The 15,523-nt window shown below is 41.5% G+C and overlaps 2 protein-coding genes across 2 annotated transcripts; both read left to right on the top strand.

Moving 5' to 3' along the window:
• Nucleotides 1–520: 520 nt before the first annotated feature.
• Nucleotides 521–10,777, top strand: ddx20 (DEAD (Asp-Glu-Ala-Asp) box polypeptide 20). The gene is made up of 11 exons (XM_080031756.1): nt 521–732; nt 2,471–2,565; nt 4,586–4,754; nt 4,847–4,961; nt 5,113–5,255; nt 5,553–5,691; nt 5,875–5,933; nt 7,711–7,793; nt 7,934–8,039; nt 8,577–8,678; nt 9,040–10,777. Exons 1-11 carry the CDS (start codon nt 537–539, stop codon nt 10,272–10,274), a joined length of 2,442 nt encoding a protein of 813 aa, XP_079887882.1. The 5' UTR covers nt 521–536; the 3' UTR covers nt 10,275–10,777.
• Nucleotides 10,778–11,321: 544 nt separating this feature from the next.
• Nucleotides 11,322–12,949, top strand: LOC307252876 (D(3) dopamine receptor-like; the record flags this gene model as incomplete). The annotated part of the gene is made up of 2 exons (XM_080030700.1): nt 11,322–12,395; nt 12,794–12,949. 2 exons carry the CDS (start codon nt 11,322–11,324, stop codon nt 12,947–12,949), a joined length of 1,230 nt encoding a protein of 409 aa, XP_079886826.1.
• Nucleotides 12,950–15,523: the final 2,574 nt, after the last annotated feature.

Below are 15,523 nucleotides of genomic sequence, written 5' to 3'. Positions count from 1 at the left end.
GTTATAAGATAGCCTATAAACAGGAACCTTTGGCTTTGAGCTTAAACTATATTAAGGAAGAAACCCCTCCACCGGCACATGTCTTTTTAACACTTGAACTTTGTGAAGACTCACCAAAATCTATGTATTACAATTATTGTAAAATGTATCAGTATCGGTATTTATGCCTACTAAAGCCTTTGAAGAATATCAACATTGTCCAGTGGGATTTTTCACAACCTGGCAAGCCAAACGTTGTTTTAATTAATATTATTTTTTTAAGAAAAAGCCTGCCTGCCTGTCTTCTTTTTTTGTTTACTTTTTTTTATCGACGTGATCTCTTTATCGTCCAGCAAAGTATGGCCCTTTGTATTTTAAGAAAGAGGGACAATATTTTATTAATCTTTCTCTCTTTTTCTCCGGTCAGGTCAGGTAGGCTAAGTCCCACTCCCAGTCACAAGGGGGTGCTGTAGACCGCAGCTGTAGCTCCGTCACGCATTAAAGCAGCTGCGTTTGATCCGCCGGGGCGGCTAAACCTAAACAGTGCAAAAGGAAACATGGCAGCCTCCGTGAGGAAAGCGGCCCACGACATAGAGACGCGTACACGGACCGACGATGTTATTCTTTCAGAGGGAATTGACTTCAGCTCGCTGCTGTTGTCTCAACCGGTGCTCGAAGGACTGTCCGCCTCTGGCTTCAACAAACCCTCCCCGATCCAGCTCAAGGCGATCCCGCTGGGCCGCTGCGGACTTGGTGGGTTCAAATGACTGTGTGGACTGGACCCGTCACGTGTGTTTGTGTGTTTTTATTTTTAAAAGCAGCAGAATGAACTGAGGTGGTCGGCTGAATGATTGACTGCTTCTGCTCCCTGTTTTGGTTGTCTGCCGGTTTACTGCAGATTAAAGAGAGCACGTTCAAATGCATGCATGCTGCATATTCCTGTTGCACACTGGAACCGATTCTACACTTTATTTCAAATAGCTTTGAATTCAAACACCTATGCTGTTTAGCAATGATCTTAAATGTCCCCAACTCCCACTACTGATGCTTTAAAACTCAGTTTAACCGACTCACTAACATTAGGCCTGGATGAGAGGGTGCAGGCTTTGAATGGATCAGTCCAGAGTTGAGAAGATTTCTTTGCTCGTCTTATGTGATAGACAGTTAACCGAAAATAACTACAATGGATTATTGATCTGCTTGTATTCAAATAATTACATTTATTTTTTATAAAACATGACATGTTAAATGTTTTGTTTTATTCAATCATCCCAAAATAATACATGTATTGTCATGTGAAAAAGAAAAGTCAGATATTTGAACTTTGTAGGCTACCTTCAGAATGTAGTGTGATGTTCCTTGGGAGAAATGAGAATTCTAATCAACCGATCATCAAAAAAGTGGCTGATTTGACTAGCTGATTAATCATCTATGGTTTCAGCGCTTTGTTTTACATTTGGTGGAAAAACCATGAATCGATAAAGTTAATCAACAGAATAATCCTTCATAAAACACTTTCTTTTTACATATTATTTTTCTACAATCATTTACTTTAAGTGTAACTTCCCTGCTCTCTTCCAAAATGGCCACATGTTCAGTGGTAAAGCGCTTGTTTAATATTCATGTTTTTTTGTGAAAACTGTGGTATGTGGCAGCACATTGAATATGGTCAGATGGCTCACAGTGATTAGATGGATAATGAGCAGGCAGTGGATCAATTTCCTCCTCAGTGGAACGGCTCACTGATTAAACCACACCATGTGTGGAGTTGGACATCGCGTGAATACTGGGATTTAAAAAAAAAACGCAAATTAAATGGTTATCTGTCTACACTTTAAAAGACTTGTCTTGCCACAGCCATCTGTCCAAAGTATAAATACTTTATGGAGGGATTCACTGATGCCAGCTTACAACATATTTTGTCTGTAAAAATATGCATATTGTTGCAGTTATGGTAATGCCTATTACTCAGATTTCTGCCTGCAAGCCTATACAATGGTGCTAAATAAGTACAGTTTATTTGTTTTGTGCCTACGGTGTTGAGAATGACATTCATAAAACAAAATTGATGCTGTTAGTCTCTTGATAACTCTTAGAACACCAGTGTCAATGTTTTTCATTGGGAATATATTTATCAGTAAAAAGCATTTTCTCATTGGCTGATATCTCACGACAACATTTTAAAACAAGTTACTTTGCACTTGCAAATTGCCTGCGTAATTTAAAAACTAGTCGTGTAGTGAGTGAAGCAGAGAGCAGTTAATCCCAGTGTGTATTTGAAATTGAACACCTGCGATCTGTCAGACAGTTTATTGTTGGCTAAGAGAGGTAGGATTTCATGCAGCATATTAGGCACAATAGATTTCAGATTGATTTGATTTGATTGGAGCATCAATATTGCACCCAAACCGTGAACACAACATTTTGTAATCCTGATTATTCCGAGTCATTAAGCAGCTCTGCATCATCATGATCTGTCTGCCGTTTTCAGATTTGATTGTGCAGGCCAAGTCTGGTACGGGGAAAACGTGTGTGTTCTGCACCATAGCCCTGGACGCTCTGGTACTGGAGAATCCTGCAACTCAGGTGAGCGCAATTAATGGTTAAACAAAACGAATAAAGAAGGTGTATATATACATGTTATATTTTGGTTTTTAAAAAGTCTTTCATTGCTCAATTTCATCAACACCAGGGGCCTGTTGCATAAAAGTGGAATTAAGATATCCAGAATAATTGATAAAGCCAGCCTTGACAAAGCCTAGCCTGGGCAATTTGGATTAGTCGGTTGCATAAACGCCAATCCAGGATGAAAAGGGGATGCTTTGTCAAGCCAGGTGTAAGTTATTCTGTTAAGTGCCAGCCCACAGCTCTCAGAAGTAGACCCAGAGATCGAACACAGATTTAGGTTGCGTTCCGAATCACATACTTTCTACTATATAGTATGTAGAAAAAAGATTTAGGATGTCCCGATTCTTGTGGCCAGATTTAGGATGGTTAGAAGTACCCGGATGTCCTACTTCATGCGGCCAAGATTGTTAGTGTTGAAAAGTGCGATTCTGACCCACAATCCAGTGCGCACGTGAAGTGACGTAACATCGACGAAGCCTCCATATGAAAACAAACGGGGATGCGACGGATATGAAAGCAAGAAGCAAGATCAAGGCGCAATGTTATGATGAAATAAGAGAGAAAAGTATGTCCCAATAGTATGCCTACTGCATCCTAACTAGATTATTTTTATCGTCGGATGTATTATGTAGAATAGAAAAAAGAAAGATTATGCGATTCGGAACGCAACCTTCCTGATGCAAAAATGGAAAAGACGGCCCATTTGCCCACAATGCCTTGCTAGTTAAACCCGTAAGTGAGGGGGATGTTCATTTCATAGAGCAACTGTATTCTCTGGCAAATGATCTTGATGCCCTTGTATTGATTAATGCTAAAATAGTTGACAGTGAGCAGTCTGCAGGTGCATCTAAAAAAATAGAATATCATGGCCCATTCAAAAAGTGAAACTTTCCTAGATTCATTACTCAAAGTGAAATATGTAAGGCCTTTTTTTGGATGATTGATTGATCATGGAATAAAAAATCCAGTATCTCAAAATATTAGAATATTACATAAAACCAATCAAAAAAGGTTTTATAATACTCAAATGTCGACCTTCTGGAAAGTATGTTTATTCTAGATAGATTTCACTTCATGTGTAATGAATCTAGAATATATTTAAATTTGACTTTTTGAATTCAATTACAGAAATAAGGAACTTCATTGACATTCAATTTTGTTTTAGATGCACCTGTATATGGTTATAAGTAGCCTACAAAGTGGATTTATTTGACCCACATTTGCAACGTCATCTGCTATCGATAATCAATTGTATAAATATAGCCTGCAATATGAACAGACTATAAATTATTATAATTTATATAATTTAATCTTAATCTAATTAAATTAAATTAATTATAAATGGTTCAGGTTAAATAAATAAAAAATAATAACTATTTAACTAAATGACAATGTAGTCCTTTATGTGGTAATTTAAAACAGGCTAATGAAAATATAGCAGTACACAGAAGATCATGGAATAACTGTTAAACACCTTGATTTCAGATCGGAGTGACAGCTGACTGAACCAGTCAGGCAACAGAATAAGTCTATCCTTTACGTTTTAGCCTGGTCCCGACCAGGCTAAACGTAAAGGATAAATCTCCATAGTAACTTATGTCCCTCCGCTTTTATGCAACCGGATCATGGCTAACGCAAGCCAGGATAACCGAAATATCCCGGGTTAATCCCTTATCTTAGTTTAATGCAACAGGCCCCAGATGGTCATGAGAAGCAATCACTTTAATTTTTTTTCTTTCTTTTAATCTGGTGAGTGTAAACTGCTCGGTGTCAAAACAGGACAGTTATTGATAAAGCAGTGGGACCTGTTCTTGTTGACAATCTGCATGTTGAGTGAACTGTAATCTTATTATCTGCCGGTTCTTGATTGATTAGAAACTAAACCAGCACCTGTCTATGGCCAAACTAACCAATCAAATCGAAGTGGTTGTTTACATCTAAGTCCTTTTTCAACCCCTCCTCCCCTCCCTTCCTATAGGTTCTTGTCCTGGCTCCGACACGTGAGATAGCAGTGCAGATCCACTCCGTAGTGATGGCCATAGGCTGTGCCATGGAGGGCCTCCAGTGTCATGTTTTCATCGGCGGTAGGCCCGTGAGTCAGGACAAACACCATCTGAAGAAGTGCCATATCGCTGTGGGCTCCCCTGGTAAAGAGGAATTATTACCCGTTTACTTTAACATGTCGTATTAGCTCTCTACTGGTGTTTGTTGTTAACGTGGCTCCTGTTCATGTACACAGGTCGTATCAAGCAGCTGGTGGAGCTGGGCATGTTGTCCACCGCCAGCATCAGACTGTTTGTTCTGGACGAGGCAGACAAGCTGCTGGAGGAGGGCAGCTTCCAGGAACAGATCAAGTAAGATGGATGGACACAAACATTCATGATCATTACTACAATACTTAATTAGTGCATGATATGAAAGCAGAATGCTGATAAACATAACAAAAAATACATGAGACACACATACTCACTCACACTCCCTCGCTCTATCTCTCTCTCTCTTCAGCTGGATCTTCTCCTCTCTTCCTGAGAACAAACAGATGCTCGCACTCTCTGCCACCTATCCAGAATCCCTTGCTCTGCACCTCACCCGCTACATGAGAGAGCCCACGTTTGTCAGACTCAATCCCAAAGATATGGGCCTCAAAGGTAAGACCCTGAAGGGGTATGAATCAATGCTATGACTGTTACGACAGAAAGCTGAGGGGGAACATTTTTATTTATTTAAAAAGTACCTTTCAAATATGTCTAGTTTTTCCACAGTCAAGCCATTTAATGTCAACAATCAGTCCTAGCTAATGGAGACTCACAATGATAATTAAAAAATGATTCATCCCATCAAAAGCATCTCCTTTTTTTATTCATAAAACACACTTATGCTTTTCAGTGAGTTCAGCATACATTTTTATTCTCCTGTTTATTCTCTTCTTTTGCGCCCCCTGGCAGGTCTGAAGCAGTACTACAAGCTGGTGCAGTCCCATCCCCTACCTCACAGGGTTTTCGAGGAGAAGGTGCAGCACTTGCTGGAGCTTTTCAGCAAAATCCCATTTAACCAGGCCCTGGTGTTCTCCAACCTACACACAAGGTAACGCTTACTTTCACTGGTTCACAGAACTTCACACCCCTTTTTTCGCAGAGGAACACTTGTTTATCATGTGTTACCAAGAAGAAATACATCTCAGTTGCAGATTTGTTCTTTGCATGATAGTGAACTCGTGCTCAGCATTTGCTGCTGTTTCTCTGACGAGCCGTTTGTTTGCTCCCACAGGGCTCAGCATCTGGCAGACATCCTGTCTTCTAAAGGACTACCTGCTGTTTGTATCTCAGGTGAGGGGGCCCTTTTTAGGAAAAGCAGTGATTTTATATATAAAAATAGTAATAGTAAATGCAACTGACAATAAGAAGCATACAATAGGTGTATTTATCGACTTAAAGAAAGCATTCGATACAATAGATCATTCAATTTTGCTATCAAAACTACAATCATATGGTGTGAGAGGAATAGTATTGGATTGGTTAAGTAGTTATTTGAACAAAAGACAACAGTATGTTCAGTATAACGATAACAAATCCAATAATATGCAAATTCTATGTGGGATACCGCAAGGTTCAGTTTTAGGACCGATATTATTTATACTTTACATTAACGACATCTGTGATGTATCTAAGTTACTGAATTTTGTTCTATTCGCAGATGATACAAACTTTTACCTTTCTGGAAATGATTTAAATGAATTAGTAAAAAGTATGGAACAAGAAATGGTCAAACTAAAGGAATGGTTTGATATTAATAGACTATCTTTAAATTTAAAGAAAACGAAGTTCATGCTTTTCGGTAATAGAAAAAAAGATGACAGTACTGTACTATCTATAGCAGGAACAATCATTGAACGAGTTAAGGAAATTAGGTTTTTGGGTGTGCTCCTAGATGAAGGGTTGACGTGGAAACCACATATCTCACACATACAGAAAAAAATATCTAAGAGTACTTTTGTATTAAATAAAGTAAAATATGTGTTAGATTATAAGGCATTGAGAACCCTGTATTGTGCGCTAGTGTTGCCCTACATCAGCTACTGTGTGGAGGTGTGGGGAAACACATACCAAAGCAACACAAAGTCACTCTATCTGCTACAAAAGAGAATAATAAGAATTATATTTAAAACTGGTTATAGAAAGCACACAAATATCTTATTTTTTCACTCTAAACTTTTAAAATTTAAAGAATTGGTTGAATTACAGACACTTATTGTTATGTTTAAAGCAAAACATAAAGTACTGCCAGCAAATCTTCAAAATCTGTTTATCCTTATAGAAAATGAAGGAAGAAGAAAAGGACACTTTAAGCATCAAGTTGCAAGGACAACAGCAAAGCAAATGTGTACTTCAGTGGTAGGAGCGAAAGTATGGAATTCTCTGCAACGTGAACTACAGCAATGTACAAATATATTTCAGTTTAAAAAACGATTTAAAGAGAAAACAATGAATTTGTATGAGCACTTATAGAAATAAAAATATTATATATTATTAAATATATTATATATAATATAGAAATAAAAATTTATGATTTCTATATTGATGGTTGTGATCATGGTTTGCTTTGTTTTGTAATCAGTTTCAGATTGATGTTTTGGTTTCTATTTTGTTTCATTTATTATCGTCATGTATTGACATGAGAGTGTTTTTATTTGTTTGTTTGTTTTGAGGGGGCAGGAAATATAAGATATTCTTCACCCTGCCTCCTTTTCGTCATGGTTTTATGGATTGTACATGTGAGAATGTTGAAATGAGTTTTGTTGGAAGACATCCATGGACGAAATAAATATAAATCAAATCAAAATCAAATCAAATATATATATATTTTTTTTTGAGTGCAGTGATAAAATGATAAATCGATCAACAGAAAATGTATTGGAGCTTATGTTAATCGAGAGATAGTTTAGGTCATTTAAAAAGTAAAAAACCTTATCTTACATTTGTCTTTTGTGTAATTGTAAATTGGCCAGGGGTTGGGTAGCTGGTCATTGGCCTGTCTTTATTATATTTTTATTTTTAAGTTGATGTGATCTGATTTGAATGTGACTACATTGGATGACCCAAACAGGCGGTCTGACTCAGGAGCAGAGACTAGAGGCCATGTCCAAACTGAAGCAGTACCAATGCAGAGTGCTCATCTCCACTGACCTGGTGAGGTGTCTGTCCTCAATTCTCCCACTTCCCGTGTGTGTGTGTGTTTATGTCACCCATGTCTAGCGCTCTCGTCTTTTATGATTGGGCTCCTGTTTGCTCATCGCTGTTTTTTTTTTTCTTCTCCCCCACACCCCCAGACTTCCAGAGGTATAGATGCAGACAAAGTCAACTTGGTGATAAACCTGGACATTCCGCAGGACTGGGAGACGTATATGCACCGAATCGGACGTGCTGGCCGCTTTGGTTAGTCCCTGGTCCACGCTTTGGTTTCCAGACGTACAATTTGACTCAACTAAAATGGCTTAAATGTTCATTTTACATGCTTTATTTGAAAAATGCTTTATTTTTACTGCATTAATTTTTATTCATCGGTGGATATGCTTTTAAATTGGAAAAACCATCCTCTACCTATGGACATGGACTGTTGTTCAGTTATTCTCCTGGAGGTATATTATTTGTAGAAAAGCTGTTATGTTGCTCTGAAGTGCACTTGGATTTGATTTGAGCAGCTTGTATTTCCTGGTTTCCTCCTGGCTGCATTTAAAACACAATTCTGAAGATTAGCTCAAGTCTGTGGAGTAATAAGCAGGTTTGACCCACGTAGTAGGTCAATGGGGTTCCTAATATCTGCTTTTAATTATAATTGTCTTGACTGCACGTGTGTGTGTGTGTGTGCACGCACCTGCCATCCCCGGACACACAACTCAACTCCCCACTCCTCTTTATCCCTTCCTGTTATTGAATGGCTGCTCTGTCAACAGGATTACATTTTGTTTGCAGGCACTCAAGGGCTGGCGGTGACCTACTGTTGCCATGGCGAGGAGGAAAACAAGATGATGGCCATCGCTCAAAAGTGCAGCCTGAGTTTGTCTCCGTTGCCATGTGAGTCCCGACAGCATGCGTAACTTTTTCCTCCCCTTTTTTAAAAACAAAAACTTGAAGGTGGAGTCAGCGATTCTGGAGAACCCTTGTGGTCAAATATACTTTGTCAAAATCAGTGAATGATAATACATTGGATTTATATATAACAATTTTCCAATTGCTCAAAGAGGCTTCCACACTGTCTTCTCACAATTTTCTCAGTGCGCACCCAGTACGGACATGTAGCAGGTTGTTTCGGAGATAATTCACTGATTTTGACAAATGGCATTCTCCAGAACGGCTGACACCACCTTTTTCAATGTAACGTGGTTAAAAGGGTTATTCCACTCTAATCCGTCTTCGGTCCTCTTTTTTTTTTTAGCCACCTTAGAGCCCGGGTTGATGGACGAGCCGTGCGACTGGGATGTGTGCGCTGAAGCTACCGCTCCGGGCCCCATATTCCAGCAGTCCTCATCTAAGACCAAGAGGCACGCCACCACCAAGTCAGTCAATATGGATCAAGCTCCAGAGCGCAGTGGTGGTCAAAGAAAGCCAGAAAAAAAGACCTGTGAAGTAGAAGCCTGTCCGGTAGCCTACGGTGAAGAGAATGGTAATAGAGTGTCTCCCTTGAAGGACACTCTACCACAGGCTTCTCCTACTCCTTCTCCACCTCAAGCCAAACCCACTAGAAAAGAGCTCCAGGACGCTCTGCCCAAGATCCCTCCCCTCAGTTCCTTCAAGAGCTGCAGGCCCGGGCTGGTGACCTTGGAGGAGGCCGAGCGGGACTTCCACAGCTTCATCAGCACAGGGCCGGGCCGGTCGGTGGAGGTCATCAGGGAGTTCAGAGGTGGTCGAGACGGTGTGGACAGCGGCACCGATGATCAGACGAGCGGGTACAGAGAGACTGTGGTGCTCAACGATGACGGGGCGCAAAGTTTCAAACAAAATGGCGGCAAGCGCTGGAAATCTGACCCGTCATCGCATCCAAGGTCGGTTTCCGCGAGCTCGCAATCGGACATGGACGATGATGAGAGCGATGTTCTGCCTCATTCGGGCTCATTCGTTTTGCATTCAGCTATGGGAGCTGTATGCAAAACGATCGCTAAGCCTGCCGCTGAAGCTGAAGCAGCTGGGCAAACACCCGTTGTCTGCAAAAAACCAAAGGCAGAGGCCACCAAACCCAAAGCTTGTACCGATTATTCTGCTTCACCCGAATGGCGCCAGCGGTCCCAGCCCGAGAGCTATGAACCACCAGCAGCAGCAGTATCGAGCAGGCAGCAGCCCATTAGGAGCGAGCCGGCACAGACGGGCAGACACCAATCGAGAAAGAATCAAGAAAAGCTGTTGAGACGGAGCAGAAAAACATCGGAGAAGATGAACAGAGAGGGGGAAAGGTATGAAGGAGAACAGGAGGATGATGACGATGGTGATGATGAAGATGAGCAGAGCGCTGAGACCTACTGGAGAGCCAGCTATAAAGCCTGGAGCGACTACTACGCCTCCATGTCTTCTGTCCAAGAGCAAAGTTACCAAAGCTACTACAGTGCAGCCCACAACTGGATGGCAGCGTATCGGATGAACGCCGTCTATATGGAAGAGCTCCTAAAAGAATACTGAATGGCTGCAACTAACGATTATTTTGATAATCGATTAATCTGTCGATTATTTTCTTGATTAATTGATTATTAATCGTTTAGTGTTTTGGTCCGTAAAATGTCAGAAAATGGTGAAAAATGTTAATACATTTTCCAAAGCCCATGTTGACTTCCTCAAATGTATTTTTATGTCCAAAACACACAGATATTTAAGTTTACTGTCATAATGGGATTAAAGAAACCAGAAAATATTCACATTTGAGAAGCTGAAATCAGAGAATTTACATTTTTTATTAAAAAATTACTTGGAACGATTAATCGATTATCAAAATAGTTGACGATTATTTTAATCGATTCGTCGATTAATCGTTACAGCTCTATCTGTGTCCCTAACACGGGTTTCCTAATGAGAAAATGTTTCAGAATGAACAAGGACAGCAGGCTCTGCACTTCTGGTCTAACATGTTGCACTCAAAGATTTATGACTGTTTATTTCAAGGATTTCATCACCATATAATCGTGTATCCCGATAACTTTCCTAATAAACTACTAAGAATGGAGCATGTATTTCTAAGTCATTTTCTGTTGTGTCTACGCAATCCAATTCTATCCTATCATGCATTCATTTGTTTAAATATTAATAGTGAAAATATCTTTTTATAAAGCATTCACTTCACTAGCTAGAAAGTAGAGGAAGGGGGAAGAAGTGGGCAGCACTGTGCAGTTCACGGTGTGTAATCTTTTCAGCAGGGCAAAGCAAGGTCAGTCAACTCCACACAGCCCCTCATTACAGGCTAATCAGCCGCTACCTACAATTCTCCCAATCAGTGCCGGGCAACACAAAAGGCAAAAACACCCTTGAAATAAATTAGGGCCTACTTCAGATGCCCTTTTAATGAAAAAAAACATTTGTAGTTTGTCACCAATTTAAATCCATATTATGCAGCAGAGGTGACCGCTTCTGTTCTGCTCACTCTCAACTGCAGCGCTCTGATGTGGACAATAACTCCAGGGCTGTGGAGGATGAAAGGTTTCACGTATAGACCCATCATGAGAGGAACGTGAAATGATGGAATTGCACACTCCCCGGAACGATTCGACCCCTCACTATGAGGCTGGCATGGACACTATGTTCTTCATATTCAACTGCACAGTCCTGACTTTGGCATTAGTTTTGGGTTTCCCTGGCAACCTTTGGGTCTGTTGGGTTGTTTTCAGGACCAAGAGCCTGCAGACCTGTAATAACGCGCTGCTGGTCAGCCTTGCCGTCAGTGACCTCCTCAAATGTTCCGTTGACACGCCGCTGCTGCTCTTCTCCTTTCTGCGTGGCGGGAAGGGCGGCCGGGTGCTGGTGTCAGTGTGCACCCTGCAGCAGTTCACCTTCGCCCTCTGCAGCTGCGTCCAGCTGCTCACGCTGGTCAGCATCAGCGTGGAGCGCTTCCAAGCCATCGCGTTCCCTTTCCAGACTGAGGGGAGGAGAGCCAGGGTTCGCCTCTGGATCCTGTCCATCTGGGCATGCGGCCTCACCCTGGCTACCATCTCTCTCAATCTTTCCAAAAAGCCGCTGTTTTACATGCTGTGCCGCCCACACGTCGGGGGCTCTGGCGACGAGCCTCTTCGATATTGGGATCCGTTTGGACCCTACGTGCTGGTGCCGGTGTGGGGATTGTCTCTGACTGTGATCGTTATCCATTACGTGCGGATATTCAAAGTTGTGAGGGAGCACCGGAATAAAGTGTTCAACCGGGGAGTCCAGCTGAGGCCCACAGTGTCTGAACACGTGAGGGACTGGCTGAGTGTACCAGCTTCAGCACCACGGTCAGCGCCGCACCGCTCCTTCATGTCTGTGCGCCCCGAGGGAGGCTGCTGCAGCCCGCTGCCGCCCCGCCGGACGCTGCTCCTGGTGGCCGAAGCCAGTGCTCCCTATCCGGGATCGTCCACTGGAGGTGAGATGAGGAGGCCTCCACAGATTGTGGGAGCAGTGTGTCTGCTGACGCCCGGGGCCAGGGAGCGGGGGAAGAAACAGATGGAAGGGAAACTGGCCCAGCGGTTCGGCTACATAATCATCGCGTTCACGCTCTTCTGGGTGCCCATGGTGGTTATTCTGCTGATGAACGTCGTCTCCTGGCGGGAAACGGACAAAGTGAGTATTTGGTGTGTTTCATAATTAGTTTCCTCCAAATGAGCTGTAGGCCTACTGAACATGTGGTCTTATTCAAACAAAGAAACCCGTATGAAGTATCAACACAAACTGTAAGAAAGTTACTTTTGGGTGGCTATCTGCAATGCATTGCCGCATATGAAGTGCAATAATGAATCCTAGGACTAACTGATTCATTCATTTGGACAATATGAAAATATCACTTTGGTATCTTGGCATTATGAACATAATTTTTCACTATTTCCAATGTTTTGGCTCAATGATTCATGATTGTTCAAATAATTAAAAATAATAAGCAATCGGATTGTACTCTGTACTTCTATTTGGATTGGCGTTCTGTGTCTCTGCACTATCCTCAGCTCTCCTGTTTCCCCCCACAGTTGCTGATGGAGCTGGAGACCTCAGCTATGGTGCTGACCTGTGTGCAGGCTGCAGTGGATCCCCTCATCTACACTTTAGTCACCAGGCAGTTTCGCTCTGAACTCAGCAAGATCCTCTCCTCAGTCCCAGGGTGCCCCCTAAAATGGAGGACCTGAAGGCCCAAAACATATTCACTTGGAGACATTCAAAAACCACTGAAGCTAAATGTACACAGGCCACTACCTTGTTTCTCTCTCTCTCTCTCTCTCTCTCTCTCTCTCTCTCTCTCTCTCTCTCTCTCTCTCTCTCTCTCTCTCTCTCGGACACACACAGTGATTAAGAGGCGAGTGACAGGTTTGGTATTTGTGGCAGATATAGATGTTTTATCAGGCGTTTCACAGTTGGGACACAAGACAAGGCCATAAATAATATCCAACACCTGACAAGATACGCACAGCAGTAGCCTCAACAACGACAGGTGGCAAAGGAGGGCAAAAGCAAATGGTGAGAGGAAAACCGACTGATCGCAGAAAAATAAAAACAATCAGAGGAGAGTACATAACAGAGAAAGAGACAAATACAATCACAGACCTCTGTTATTGTTTGTAAATAAAAAGGCAATCCATTGACACTTTGAGTGGAAATATAATTTCAAACGGTGTCATTTGATGAAAAGCGCAGCTTGAAACAGGTAAACAGTGAATTGACTGGGTTTAATCACTGTCCTATCAACTAAACAAATAATAAATATACACAGGGAATCACTTCTTTGCCAGTACCTATGCCATACTCTTGTAGTAGTTTGCAATAGATGTATTAATGTTGGACTTGATGTCACTGTGAAAATGAATTCAATGTCTTCAACCCTGCTTTTTTTTTAAAAAAGAGAAAAAAAAGCGCTGCTCATCTGTGCTTGTCTTCAATTTTTTTGTTGAACTTTATACCAATACTGGGGCTACAGGCAGCTGCTGTCACTGTGGACATAACTAAATTACCAGCAATAGCACTAGGTCACTGCTAGGAATATCAGAGGTAAAACACATCCTGTTCATTTGCTGTTGTATTTTTGGCTTTCTGTAAGTATGTACGTACTTCGGGATGGAGAGAATCAAAGCACGACAGAGGAGTTTAAGGGACCTGATGCACTGATATGGTGCCAAATATGCTATTCATTCATTCATATATATATATATATATATTTGATGTCTTTTTATGTAAGTCTACTACTACAGAAAATCTAATATTATTATACATAATATTAGACCAATTCCAGTATTGCTTTGGAAATATGTTCTTGGCTGATATGGACAGTATGCTGATGAATCAGTGCATCTCTAGTGCTGTCTGTGTGCTCTTGATCCATGTTTTGACTTCATCCGTGTGCAGAGGAAGCGGCAGCTCTGTCTATTTTTGACAGAAGCGGCTCGGCCCCCACTTTGCAGAAACCCCAGCAGTGGTCTCATCCACCTAAAGACAGACCTAACCGTCTGTGTAGCTGTCGGACTCGGAATGACATTTAAGGTGATAAAGGTTCAGAGAGGTAAGCGGCTAGGTGGGGTAAACAGAGCTTAAAAGGTCACCGTCCACGGTAACAAAGGTCAACTTTGATGGGATTTTGATCATAAGTAATACTAAAGTTACATGTTGGGGCTGCAGGGTTGAGAGAAAAGACGGAATAGCACAGGTTTTTGGTGGCAGAGATCTGGTTGATGGCTCGTTGTGTGTCCTCCGTTTCTTTGTGGTCACCATAACGACACGCTTCCCTGCTTAAAGTTCTCCCGAAAAGGTAAAGGAAAATCAAATCCCTTTTGAAACACTAAGGAAGACAAAAAAGTACAAACACCACGTTTCCTAGCCACATAGAGTACACATACTCAACAACTTTGAAAAATGCCCGCTGAGTTTGGGGAAGGAAAAACGTTGACAGCTATAAAGACTACTCAAAGCATACTGCTGTTCACACAGGAGGTAGGGATACAACAGGACAACAACAAGAGAGAGAGAAAGAGAGAGAGAGAGAGAGGAAGACAGACTGAAGGAGAGAGAACGAGAAGAAGACAGCTTCACTGGTTCTGCCAAAACGATGGTCAAATATTACAAAATATTCTATTAACAATATTCACAGAGAACCCGAGGCTCCAGACAGATTCTTGTCAGAATTTCTCAGCAAACACCTTGTGCTTTTAATTGTGGTGGTTGATTTGAAAAAAAAAAAAAAAAGTTTTGGTTTCTTCGTAGGATAATTTAATTATTTGAGGTCTGTCGGGTTTCAACAGCCAAAAAGGGAGAAGAGTAAGGGAGGGGGGATTCAGAAAACTATAAAAACAAACACATTTCCTTATCCTCCAGCAGCAAAAACAGGCACATGTCGTGTAAAAGGCTTGGAGCTGAGAATTTCTGACAGAAATGTGTAGAAGGAACCTTTCAGAGTGGCAGCTAGTCAAATATACCATATACTGAGCAATTGAGACTTCCAGAGGAATTGAAACACGTTTTTCAACCAATTGAGACAAACACATTCTTTCTCAAACACACACACACACACACACACATACAGACACATACCTCCTATCCAAAACGTCACAAGTCCTCTAGCAAAAATTCACATACATTCATCCACAAATATGAAAGTCATGGGTAACGCCATCACAGACACGCCAACCACATCAAATATTCTAAAGAGTTTTCACTCATGTGGAATAACGTCCGACCTGAAAAGGGATGGTAGCGTATTTATCTATCAGCAGGTG

Source organism: Ammodytes marinus (assembly GCF_949987685.1).
Source record: "Ammodytes marinus genome assembly, chromosome: 7".
In the NCBI taxonomy this organism is placed as follows: domain Eukaryota; kingdom Metazoa; phylum Chordata; class Actinopteri; order Uranoscopiformes; family Ammodytidae; genus Ammodytes; species Ammodytes marinus.
The sequence above is the reverse complement of the archived record's forward strand: the minus strand, read 5'-3'. Positions and strand labels throughout refer to the sequence as shown.